A 13,576-nucleotide genomic window follows, 5' to 3' on the forward strand; every position below is an offset into this window, starting at 1 on the left:
TATTGTAACCTCGGCTACATTGAAAATAAGGGCTTGCCCTCAACTGTATTTCCGAGTATAAATAAAGGTGATGATGATGATGATGATGACTGAAGCCTGATGGATACTTTGTCATACAACAGTGTCTCTTGCCGAAAATATCCACAAGCTAACAACGCGTATGACTCTCTTTCTCTGTCTAATAGTGATCAAATTATGTGGATTTAACAAAGTTATGCAAATGCAAACGCACGCACGCATGCACGCACACAAGGTAACTCCCTAGTCACCACAAGGGTGTACCTAGACTCAACATAAAGATAGAACACCCGTTTCCTTCTTATTATCACCCATTAACACAGCAGTTAAAATCCACTTGTCTTCACCAAATAAATATTTCCTCCACTCAATTAGATTCATTGGTATCTAGTCTACAATAATGAGGCTGCACGGTATTCACAGTGTTTTTCCTGTGTGACTGTGTGTGTGTGTGTGTGTGTGTGTGTGTGTGTGTGTGTGTGTGTGTGTGTGTGTGTGTGTGTGTGTGTGTGTGTGTGTGTGAGAGAAGCCTGGGAAGGCTGGCACTGGAAACAAATATCCTAACAGCACAATAAATAACAGCTATCAGGCCTGCTGTTTCCCATGACATGTATTCACAGTGACCTCCTAAGTAATCTGTCATTGATAACAGACTCTGACTTATAACCCTTATAGTTCCAACTACAACAGCGGGTGGTCACCAACAGTACTCTAGTGGTGTACTGTGCAGGCCTTACTGTAACAATATCATTTTGTGGACTGTCACATGTCAGTGCTTTATTTGTATTTGTTTAGTATGGTTTCTTTCATTTAATTTGCAGGCAAACTCAAACACTGTAAAAGATATGAGCACTAATGGCTCATTTATACATATGACCACATACATGACCTGTATGACAAAGTACACTGCATGACGTTACGGCATGAGTGTCCTTCCCCAGCAGAAGTGACACACCGGGACAACAAAGCTACTTTTATCATACTTTGACTAAATATATACTTTTCACATGAATAATACAGATATTGCACAGCACTGTACATGTTAGCCAACAGGAGAGCTGAGATGATCATCATGTACCCGCTTAAAACCTATACACCAAATCTACTTGCCAAACATAGCTGATCTACAAGCTATTTGTGTCAAACAATTGCCCCAGAATAGGAAGGACAAGTTAATTTCATATACAAGACCTACATCCCTGTAACCCCTTGGGTTCTTTTTTAATACACATGAAAAGAAACCAAGACCGAACGACATGGACGACTGAAGATACATTTGGCACTCATGGAATTCTTTCCCACATTTACACCTCGCCCCCCCCCCCCCCCCCCCCCCGATGCATGGAATCTGACTGATGTTACGGATGCCAAGGCGATTACGTCTACAACAAAGATGAAGGCCCTTTGAGATCCGTCGCCCTGTGGGACACCAGCTGAGTTTCCGTTCGGCACAAATCAAGTGGTGTAATACAATACACACACACACACACACACACACACACACACACACACACACACACACACACACACAAATGCATTCAAACTGCACTTTCCCTCGCACGCCTTGTAACTCACACTTCATCCGTATATATTTCTATCATCTCATGGGTTCTGCGGGCCTTGTTTACATGACATAATAAACGGAGAATGCCGGGCAATAAACAGAGCCTGCCGTGCTGCTGACAGTCAGTAGGCACGCGGTGAATGCTGCAACCAGGGACCACAAATTATACTTTCCACTTTCCAGCGTGTACTCTAAAAGCAGTAAGGGACAGGGTTATTGCATTTGAAAAAAAGAAGCTAGGGGGGGCATAGTATTCAGACGCCCACTAAGTGTTGTGAGCGGCATGCAATGGACATATCCATACCCTTGGAGGCTGGGGTCAGACGACAGAGCAGAGGTGCCGTGACACAGTCAGAAACCTCATCAGTTAGAAACACTTCAGATTCCACATTTAGAGGCTGGGGTGCTCAATATAATCATCACCACCATTCTGGTGCTCCATCCAATCAGTCAGCGCTGTGTGTGTGTGTGTGGGGAGGGGGCGGGGGGGGCTTGAGTGGAGAGAGCACGTCCTTGAGCGCAGCTGAGGACCCCTAAAACAGCCGACAGAATCGCCACCATATAATAGAGCCTACGGCAGCTGTTCCCGTATAGGCCCAAGTCCCATATAACACGCACCAGACTGGGGTCCTGCAACATCAATAGGCTCAAAGAATGTCTAACCAGGCCATGATGACGTCTTTCAGTTTTGCTGTATATCTGATGATAGAAATACATAGTGTGTTGAAGTCATGGAATGGATGGATATGGGAAATAGGATATTTGTTTTGTTTTGTCCTGCTGTGTCACATTCTACTGAAATGTACTATGAATGAATGGACCGTTGTGAAGCACTTTGAGCACTTGCGAAAAGCGCTATGAAAATGCAATCCATTATTATTAAATGAATTAAATTTAACTAAATTAACCTGGTAAAAAAAAAGAAGTGATTGTGATTCCGGCAGATGCTAGATCAACGCAGACTTTCAATGAAGTAGTGCAATCAATGAACGTAAGAATGTATATTACAGTATCATGTCCCCACTGACAGGTGGAGGAAACTTTTCAGGATTATTTTTTCTTTCGAAAACAGAAAAAGTAGCAGATCTACAAGCTCAAAGCTCCAAGAAGGTAAATAAAATACTATTAATTCTGGATTAAATGACATTAATGAAACTGGTTGACATAATTTCCCGGGTTGACAAAAGAGGATTTATTGCTTAAACCTGGGATTTTGCGGGTGTGGCATACGTTGTGTTAGTAGCGTGCAGTGCAGTGCAGTATACTCACAGCAATGTCCTCCGACAGGCCGTTGGGTACTTCCACGGCTCTGTTATCTACCTGCACGCTGCCCCTCGTCACAAACTGGATCACAGAGGCGCTATCCTGCGGGGTAGAGGAGTGGGTGGATGCTGGTAATTGTTATTCTGTGGTGTTACAACCTGTAATTGACTTGAATGTTTAAAGGGACACTACTGCAATGTTCCTTTAGTTCTGTGTGTCTGAAGCACCGCTAGGTTGTGCCAAGAAGTTTACTCCAGTGATGTCACTGGGGTATAATGGGAATTAGCAGCAGAAAACTATATTCACTTATTAATCAAGTTGTTGCATTGGTGACCATATGAGACATACTGTATGCATTATGGGGGTTTATACAGAAACGGAGAGGAAATGGGGATATAAATATAGTTGTTATATAGACTATAGTCTATAGACAATAGTCTCTATAGACTATAGTCTCTTTAAATGTGTCCGACGTGATCTTACCCTCTTGAGGATTTCTGTGTTGAGCAGAAGTCGTAGTTCTATACTCAACGCCTCTTCTTTTAACTGTGGGCCCAGAGTGCAGGAGATGGTGAGACACGCTCTGCCGGGTCGCTCGCAGTCCTGTTGAAAAAAAGGAAAAAGAAGAAAACAGAGAGAGTGAGAGGTGTCCTAATCAGATGTTAAATGAAGGGGACAGTGACTACCAGTGAGCCCTGTGATGCCATACCCTTAAGTCAAAAACCGGAAAAGCATCTGTGTCATTTTAGATTTCTTTGATTATTCGAAAATAGTAGAAATACAAGCTACAAGCATATAGATCTGCAATGTTTGACAAACATTTGTAATTCAAATCTTTGTCCCTGGCAGAGTTGGGTGTAACTAGTTACAAAGTAACTACTTTGAAGAATTTATTAGAAGTTATGTTTCATAACAGTACAGTTCGCTGGTACAAGGTCAAGAGAAAAACTGCACTAGACCGTTTTGGAAAGGCCCATTTTGTTTTCTTCCTTCACTTGTTCAACAACCTGGTATTAAAGAGCATAAAGAAAGATCTTGTGTATGACCTCCTTAAAAGGATTAGAAATATTTGTTAACTGGCAAATTATGTGACAATGCATCTCAGGCGAAAGTAATGTAACGAGTAGTATTGTGTAATTAGTTACTTTCTCCAGGGAGTAATCAAGTGATTTAAAGCATTACTTTTTTCAAAAGTAATGTGTAATGTGTAGTGTATTACTTTTTTGAGTAACGGACCCCAACTCTGGTCCCAGGCCAGGGCATAAATATTTTGAGATGAGGGCGGCGGCCAAATACATATACTGTTACATATACTGTAACTTTGGGGGTCCTTGACCATTGATTCAGCGACATACTGTAGACAATTGTAGAATTATTACTCTGCTGTATGTATGATAGTGTCGCTTGCTGAAAATAGCACATCTATACGGGTCACTGTGACTGTATGTTTGTTGTTCGGCATAGTGCAGACTATTAGTATGCTACCGTATACCGCTTCATTATTGATTATTATTGTGGAGAAGTTATTGCTGTATCTGCTACTTGTTCACAACTGTGCTGTGCTGCCTCTGCCTCTGGTGAATTTATATTGTATTCTTGCTTGTCGATCGTCTATTATATCAGCAAGTGACACCATTTCATGACGACGTATAAATCAGATATAGAGCAAAAAACATACTGTACATCTATGCATTTACCAAGACTCTGCGGCCAGATTTGGTGAAGAAGGCAAAGATGGTGTGGAAGATGCTCTCTCTGTCCTGGGGGATGGTGCAGGGTGTCGGGTTCTTGTGGCGGGTGCAGTTCCCTCTCCCATCAGCCACCTGGAGGAGGAGTCGCACGGCGGGGCACAATTAGTGGCGCTGACTCAGGTTTCAGTAGACATGACACGGTCCACACAGTTCTGTAGGGGTAGGAATTTATTTTTTGTTTTCCTTTCAAATTTTCTTTTTTTGGGGGGGAGGGGGGCATAAATGCTGCAGGCGTGCTTAGAAGCTCTGAAATATGGGGTGCTGGCGATGAGGGTACGTAGAAACGTTGAATGCAATGGTTCTGACAGTGAGGGCCCAGGTCCCCTCAGGGTTCCTTGAGGGGGTTCCAAATGGACCTTCACAGGTCAGTAACCTCAGAGTGCACCAATAATGAGTCATGGGGGGAGTTCCTTGAAATTAAACAGTTTGAGAACCACTGGTTTAGTCCGATGTTGGCAGCTTTATATGGAGTGGACTGCGACAGTGCACAGCTCCCCAGGGCCTGGCTGGAGTCGGACACTAATTCCGACCTACGCCACCTCAACTCCACCATTGTTCCTTGTCCTACGGAGGTTGACAGGAAGACCCCCCCACTCTCAGACTGGCTTCCCATATGAAGTGATTTAGAGCCGGCTGCTTTACTGCCGTGCCCCCAGGGAGTGCTCGGCCCCTTTCCCCTCTTTGAGTTCTACCTTGCCTTTCCCTCCGGTCACACCAGAAGAGCTTCTGGAGGTGGAAAGGAAATATAACGGGCCTTCCTCATTGTCTGTTGTGTCTGTCTGTACCACCCGGCATCTCTGGCTGCACCATGCTTTCTTTTTTTAATTACCATAACTTTCTCACGTCACGTCTCACGTGTTGCTATTAGCGCAATTAGGCTACACTATACACGAACTCTACAAGAACAAACTTCAGGGTTTATACTGTGCAGCATGTGGGAATATACACAATGTTTTATGTCTAGTAGAAACTTGGTAGAAAATGTTTCTGTAAGAGCTATGTCCTTTATGATCAATTTTCTCCACCCGAGAGAGCCTTCCTTACTGTAAGACAGTGGTTTTCAACCAGTGGCCTGGGGACCACCAGTGGTCCTTGAGGGGGTTCCAGGTGGTCCCCAGCTAAATGATAGATGTTTAACTCTTGAGAGCGTTAAAATGTTAACTCTCAAAAGCTACACTCTCAAAAGTTAAATTATTTGTTATCTCTCCTAATGGTACCACATCAATACAGCATGGAATTGTGGACAGAATCTTCCAACGACAAATACAATATCCTTACATTTTGGGTCCGAGAGGCTTATATGTCATCAAATGGTGGTACCGTGGCTCAAATGTTGAACAAATAATGGGCCTTTGATACGAAAAGGGTTGAAAACCACTGCTGTAAGAGTATCTCACCATAAATTCTAGCCTCTGTGTCTTAACTATGTCCAGTGGGCCGCCATACGCTACAGATGGTGTAAACAGCATTGTGACGTTGGGGGTGGTGGAGGTATATATACTGGGAGCAGCAGCAGTAGCCGCTCTGCAGGTGTCCCACACTCCCCTGTTCCGTGCAAGCTGTCTGATCCCTTTAAAGTGATTCCAGATGGCTTTCCAACAGGGTGAGATACAGTCAACCTCGTCCACCTACTCACACCGTAAACACAATTAACAGGGTGAGCTCCCCCATGATCTACCTATATGAAAGGAGCAGGCGCAAAGGTTAAGTCAACATTTTACTCCGACGGGGGGGCGGGGGATTGGGGGGCTCGGGTTTCTTTATCTAAATGCAAACTGTTGTGTAACTAAATGGCGGGGCTAGCTTATAGCTATATCAACACTTTTCCCTTGGATTGGATTTTTGTTGGCCCCAACGGTGGCCTCATCATGCACAGCGGCGTCTATACGCCACAAGAATGCGTAACTCACCCGCGTGTGTGAGTTCGGGTGCCGTTTTTAAGCGACTGAAATAAAAGTGCCCGTGGTGTGGACACAGGCAACTTGAAAGGAAAACAAAACCTGTAAGGCTCGGGGGTTGGATAAAAAATGAACAAAAGAATGTCGACCGCCCGCAGGTGGACAAACTAATAAATAACGCCATCGGGGTGGATGGTTAATAGACATGGTGGATGGATGTGGACAGGCGCCCACCTGCGTGTCAATGATGTGGAACATATCAGCGCCGCTGCCAGCCATCCTGTTGGGTAACCTGATGTCCACCACGGAGCCAGGCAGCCTGCTGGGCCCGTTGTTTATGGCCTGGAAGCACATCACACACACACACACACACACACACACACACACACACACACACACACACACACACACACACACACACACACAGAGACACACATACACGTGCACGCACGCACAGACACAGACACAGACACAGACACAGACACAGACACAGACAGACAGACAGACAGACAGACAGACAGACAGACAGACAGACAGACAGACAGACAGACAGACAGACAGACAGACACAGACAGACAGACAGACAGACAGACAGACACAGACCATTGGTGGAAAAAGTTAAGTCAATGTTTTACTTAAGTAAAAGTACCAACACTGCAGTGTAGAAGTACTTTGTTACAAGTAAAGTACGGAAATTCAACATTGACTTGAGTAAAACTACAACAGTATTGGTATAAAAATGTACTTAAAGTGTACCTAATTTGTATCGCTGACTTATCGGGTACTGGGCCCAGTTGATCAAAGGAAAATAGAGTAAACTGAGTCGAATAATGTACGACTGCCTGCTTAACCTGTTCAACACAGGTGCCCATGTGTCACCTGGGATTGCAATTAGAAAAATACCTCCTATGTGGAAACCGTAAGTATAGACAGCTAGGCTATTTGCAACTTTAGGCTAAACAACACAATAATTCCAAAGGTCATCAGTAGATATAAAGGACTGGAAAGAAGTCAGAGGATTTGTAACCTATGTAATGAAGCCAAAATTGGAGATGAGTATCATGTTTTGTTGGAATGTAAGAATACTGGCATTATGAATTTCAGGCAAAAATACCTGCCAATTAATTTTTTTACCCACTCTTGTGTTTATTTGTTTAAATTAATTGCATTACTAAAATCTGAAAAACAAAAAGTATTCTATAAATTGGGTGCTTTTCTGAAAAATGTTCTTCCACTGTACAAGTAGGGAAAGCCTTCCGATATGTCTATGTATATCGGGTAATCTGTAATGTATTGTATACTTTTGATTGTATACTTTTATGAATCTGTGCTCCAAACCATGTGATCATGGTCGTGAGTTAAATAAATGATGATGATGATGATGATGATGATGAGAAAGTACTCGTTATGCAGAATGTCTCATTGCATATGTTTTCAAATGTATACAAATCTTTTGAACATAGCAGATCTACAAGCTCACAATGCATCGCATTGTGAGCTTGTAGATCAGCTATGGCCGAAATGTAAATAGGGCTGAAGTGGTGAATGTATGTTTTGTAATAATAATCAAAATCTACAAAGTAACTAGTAACTAAAGTTGTAATTATAGTGGAGTAAAAGTACAATATTTGCCTCTGAGATGTAGTGGAGTAGAAGTAAACGGGGTGTATACTTAGTTTAGACTAGTCATTGGTTAGACAGGGGTTAAGGCTAGGTTTAGGTGTGCTGCCCCGTGGGAGGTTAGGTTTAGGGTGAGGGTTTGAGATAGGTTGTAGTGGTAGGACTGGTCTAACCAATGACTAGTCTAGACCAAAAACTGTCTAAACTAAGTACTGCACCCGAAGTAAACACATTGGAAATTGGAAATACTCAAGTAAAATACAAATACCTCAAATTTGTACTTAAGTACAGTACTTAAGTAAATGTACTTTACACCAAAATACACAGAAAGGTATGTACACACCCATGCCGCAGACTATAAACACTGTGCGATGAGTATACCTGGAAGGTGAGGTTGAGGGCCTGAAAGTTGCATTCCATGTCCTCCAGTTGGACGAAGCGCGAGGCGTCGATGGAGTTGCCGTACACAAAGGAGGTAGGTGTCACCACACTGTGGACATTAACAACCACACATGGAGGACAGCGTTAAAGGAGGTAGGTGTCACCACGCTGCGGACATTAACAACCACACATGGAGGACAGCGTTAAAGGAGGTAGGTGTCACCACGCTGCGGACATTAACAACCACACATGGAGGACAGCGTTAAAGGAGGTAGGTGTCACCACACTGCGGACATTAACAACCACACATGGAGGACAGCGTTAAAGGAGGTAGGTGTCACCACGCTGCGGACATTAACAACCACACATGGAGGACAGCGTTAAAGGAGGTAGGTGTCACCACGCTGCGGACATTAACAACCACACATGGAGGACAGCGTTAAAGGAGGTAGGTGTCACCACGCTGCGGACATTAACAACCACACATGGAGGACAGCGTTAAAGGAGGTAGGTGTCACCACGCTGCGGACATTAACAACCACACATGGAGGACAGCGTTAAAGGAGGTAGGTGTCACCACGCTGCGGACATTAACAACCACACATGGAGGACAGCGTTAAAGGAGGTAGGTGTCACCACGCTGCGGACATAAACAACCACACACGCAGGACAGCATTTTAGCGAGCACTGATCGAGATTTGTACTGTATGAACTGCGTAGGGTTGCGTATCAAAAGAAGGTTCTGAGTAGGAATAAATGTATAGGAATCGAATCGGAATCGATAAAGTCCTAATCATTAGGAGCCACATTTTCACGATCTTTCAAAAATAGCAGATCTGCTATTTTTCAATAGCTAAAGTATAACATAATGCTTAAAACACCAACTCCTGTCCTGAATGGGATCAAGCAGCGATTTCAAACCTGTGTCCAGTGAACATAATGCCAGTGAGCCCCATCCGGGGGGGGGCAACGAGTGCCCACTAACTGCCAATGGCCTCACGTGTCGACGAGCAGGCCGTCCGAGGCGGCAAGCTGTGGTGGACCAAATAAGTGTTCATGGAAACCAAAACGTTTTCGTTTTGTGGTTTTGTCTTTGGAATAGCACACACGCATATGAACTGTTTCATCACTTAAAAAAAAGCTAACTTAAAGGACCATGCTGGTGGTCTGGCATGTTTAGCCCATTGACTACGAGTCACGGTACACTTGATATTAACTGCCATACATTTTCCAAAACATACTGTACTGTACTGTACTGTACTGTACTGTACTGTACTGTACTGTACTGTACTGTACTGTACTGTACTGTACTGTACTGTACTGAACTGTACTGTACTGTACTGTTCCTTACTTAGATCATTCCAGAAGAAGCCAATGAATTCAGTTAATTTCAGCATGGTGTGACTGTGAATCTGCTTGCAGAGGCTTGAAACATACTTGAGATAGGCAATCCAACACATTATCACTGCATATTGTTTTTATGCATTTTTAAAGCATGGATGGATATGAAAGAAAGGTTTTCTCTAGACCCTAAGAATGGAATCCAAACTAACATCCATGACTTATTAAACACAATCATTTACAGCCAATGTTTACTCAATTACTCAATTTTAATAACATTGGATAAAATTAAGTAAATAAATGTGAAATCTAAAAATAGAGCCATTAACGGGAAAATGTTCTGTTATGTTTCTGTAATGATTAATGGCAGAAGCTATGTATAGACAATAACAGCATTGACTTTGTTTTTTCCACACAGAAAGTTATTTACAGATGTCAAAGTGAGAGTTGAACAAGCTACAGTACATAGTTTCATTTTGTGTAGCTTGTGTGATATGAACTAGCTCTACACAACCTCCCTCCACATGAAAGCCAACAGACATAGCAGCATTATCAGATGTCACAGTTCCCAAGGCGGAACTGCACTGTTTCACGTCGCCCCCCCCCCCCCTGTTCTCTCTGAACTTAAGACTATGATAAAGTGGTTAGAGATAACACTTTTCAAAATGAAATGTTCCAAACCCCCAGCAGCAGCTCTCATTCTGCCCCCAAAGCAGTGTTGATTTCGTCGACTAAGACCATGACAAAAAATGTTCGCCGACTACCTTTTTCCACTGACGAAAACTAAATGGAAACTAAATGAATACTAAGCTATGATGACTAAAACCCAAACCACACCAAAGGGTCGGGTCGGGACGGGACTAAATCTTTTTTTTTAAGGTTAACCACACCAATGCAACTCATTGAGTTGCAAGGAGTTGCATTGGTGTGGTTGACCTTATAAAACATTTTGTTTCAACCCGACCCTATGGTGTAGTTTGGGCTTAAAACTAAGACAAAACAAATCAACAATTTTGTCAACAAATAAAAACTAGACTAAAATGTTTGGAAGGGACTAGTGGACAAGCTATATATATGGCCGCAGCCAAACCACTCGAATGCTACATAAAGTTTGCCGACCCCACAGATTTTCAACAATTTCAACAATTTTTGTATGCTATTTTTGACTCATATTTGACTTGAAAAATTAATAAAGAAAAAAGAAAACATATTACTCCTCCACTACAAGGCAAAGAGTTCTAGAGCTTTTTAAAAGTATATTTTCGAGGTGCGCTAGCCCCTCCTATGTCCAGCTTTGAGGGTTTGTGTAAGTTTACACAAACCTAACACAAAAATGTATTCCATTCGTACACTCTCAGAGTTACAGACACAGGTTCCATTAGGTTCCTGACTCGCAGTGAGAACCACTCAGAGAGTGTGTACGGCGTACCAAAGTCAAGCCTTACCCGGTGATAGTTGTGTCCACCTCGTGAACCAGCGGGATGGACAGCTCCAGATTATTGTCTGAGAGTTTATGCTCAGGGTTGGCACTGAAACAAAGCAACAGACAATGTCATTCAGTCATTAATGAGAAAAGGAGGGAAATTGCAGCAGAAGATCGGGTTACATTTTGCACGCAAACAAAAGCCATAGTTTTCCTAGAGGAACATGATGATGACTGGCAAAGCCCTCGCAGAGCAGCTGAGCTGCAGCGTTGCCAACACGCAGCAGAGCTCTCAGCTCCACGGGCAATTGGCTATGCAAATTCATGGCGGTAGAAAACAATGTCGGTCATCATCATGTTCATTCTTTAGAGACCGTTCCAGTTGTAATTACAGCCTGTCTGTGACGCCAGAACAAAAATCAAACATGAGTTATATTGCAAGACTTATTCTTGTCTTATCACCGGTGTGGGTCGGACAACCTTGCATGTCCAAAACCGTTTGAAATGTAAATAAAGAACATATGTGTTCCAATGGATGCAATGTAGTTATTATTTAGTCACAAGCTCTTGTTAATACTTTTCATTGGTTTCATCTATCTATAAATGCACCACGTCTCTGTATGTCTGTAACTCGAGAACTGTCAATGAATGTGTCGCATCTTGATGCATTGTGCACTTGTAGATCTGCTATTCTTGCTACTTTTGTGTGACACTGTAGTATACTAGTAGCCTCTGGCTATTGAGGTAGGGCGGTTTTCAGTGGTGCCACAAAATAATAGATTATCTAATGTCATAAATCATGTGGAAAATGAATTTCATGTTATGTTTTATTGTACCCTGTATGATGATTTGAGGGTTCCACTATTTGAGGCAATGCAACAAAGAAATCCTGATCTATTCTGGGAAGATGATGGTCAGAAGTTAGACTGGTTATTTAATAATGAAGTATTTCGGACAGCCCAGTTTGTTTCTAGAGCCTGGAGTAAACGACAATCCCAGCTCTTCAAGTAGGTCCATGTGTCTCCTGTTACAGGCCTAATGGCGTATTTTATTTTATGGTATTTTATGTTGTACATTATGTAATCTGCCTTGTAAGGATCTGGAGTGTATTAGTCAGTTTGGTATTCACTTGATCATTGTTTGCAAACTGTCATGTCGGTTTATTGTCATTGTTTATGTAAACTGTAAAAAGTGTCCTGTAAGTCCAAATGGGCTGGGCTTTTTCGGAAGCATGACACTTAAATAAATAATTGATCAATCAATCAGTAGGCCATTCATTTACGAAGAAAAAAACAAGCAAAAAAACAAGCAAACAAACAAACAAAGTTGAAATATGGACATAAAGGTTTTCTGCCTGACTGCAACGTTATGCTATTTTTATTTTTCATTTTGCAACTTGGCACGTAACGGAACACTGCATCAGTGAAATGCAGGATGTTTGCCATCATTGTAGGCATGTATCAATTACAGCGCAATAGAATAATCAGAGCCATACCATTTGCAGTCATTTCTCAGGCATTCCTGCACTAACAAGCGTATTGTGATTTTAACACGCACGCGCACATGCATGCACGTGCGCACACACACCACACAAACACACGCACTGGATTTCGGAAACATACCTTTTCGCTTGAACTAAAAACTGCAACGTCTCATTTACCCCGGAGAGCCGACTTGTGTCAAAGATGACAGACAGGTGATACTACGGAGAGAGTAGAGATTTAGAGTGTGAAGTAGTTGTCATCATTTTGTTTTCTTTAAAGGCCCTTGAGGTGCTGCATGATTCACACCATGCTGTAATGCTGCCATCAGGAACGGCCTCCAGCCGTGCTTCTCTTGGATTACACCTACTATAAATACTCTACTGGTCACACAGCGAGGACACAGTGAAAGTACTGTATGGTATAAATACTCTACTGGTCCGAAGGGCCTCGACACACAGCGAGGACACACTGAAAGTACTGTATGGTATAAATACTCTACTGGTCCGAAGGGCCTCGACACACAGCGAGGACACAGTGAAAGTACTGTATGGCATGCAGCGGTGGAAAGTAGCTAAGTACATTTACTTGAGTACTATTTACAATTTTCAGTACTTTTACTACTCCACTACATCTCAGAGGCAAATATTGTACATTTACTCCACTACAATTTTCTGAACACTTTAGTTACTATAGTCATTTTGTAGATTTGTATTATTATAACAAAACGTGCATTAAACACCTACTCACAATGCGTCGCATATCTTCCAGATCTGCCGTTTTCAAACGATTTTTTATATATTTTGAAAACTTGAAATGGGGACCTTCTGCATAAT

The 13,576-nt window shown here is 42.5% G+C and overlaps 1 protein-coding gene across 1 annotated transcript in view; it reads right to left on the reverse strand.

Moving 5' to 3' along the window:
* itga9 (integrin, alpha 9) overlaps window positions 1–13,576 on the reverse strand; it is a 96,212-nt gene that overhangs the window by 10,092 nt on the left and 72,544 nt on the right. The window contains exons 20-26 of the mRNA XM_080782739.1: window positions 12,882–12,961; window positions 11,282–11,365; window positions 8,496–8,604; window positions 6,729–6,836; window positions 4,543–4,668; window positions 3,329–3,448; window positions 2,852–2,947 (exon numbers count right to left, since the gene is read on the reverse strand). Coding sequence (XP_080638865.1) covers window positions 2,852–2,947; window positions 3,329–3,448; window positions 4,543–4,668; window positions 6,729–6,836; window positions 8,496–8,604; window positions 11,282–11,365; window positions 12,882–12,961 — 723 coding nt within the window. The remainder of the gene's footprint in view (window positions 1–2,851; window positions 2,948–3,328; window positions 3,449–4,542; window positions 4,669–6,728; window positions 6,837–8,495; window positions 8,605–11,281; window positions 11,366–12,881; window positions 12,962–13,576) is intronic.

This window comes from Protomyctophum bolini, assembly GCF_963924005.1.
Source record: "Protomyctophum bolini genome assembly, chromosome: 14".
Taxonomy (NCBI): domain Eukaryota; kingdom Metazoa; phylum Chordata; class Actinopteri; order Myctophiformes; family Myctophidae; genus Protomyctophum; species Protomyctophum bolini.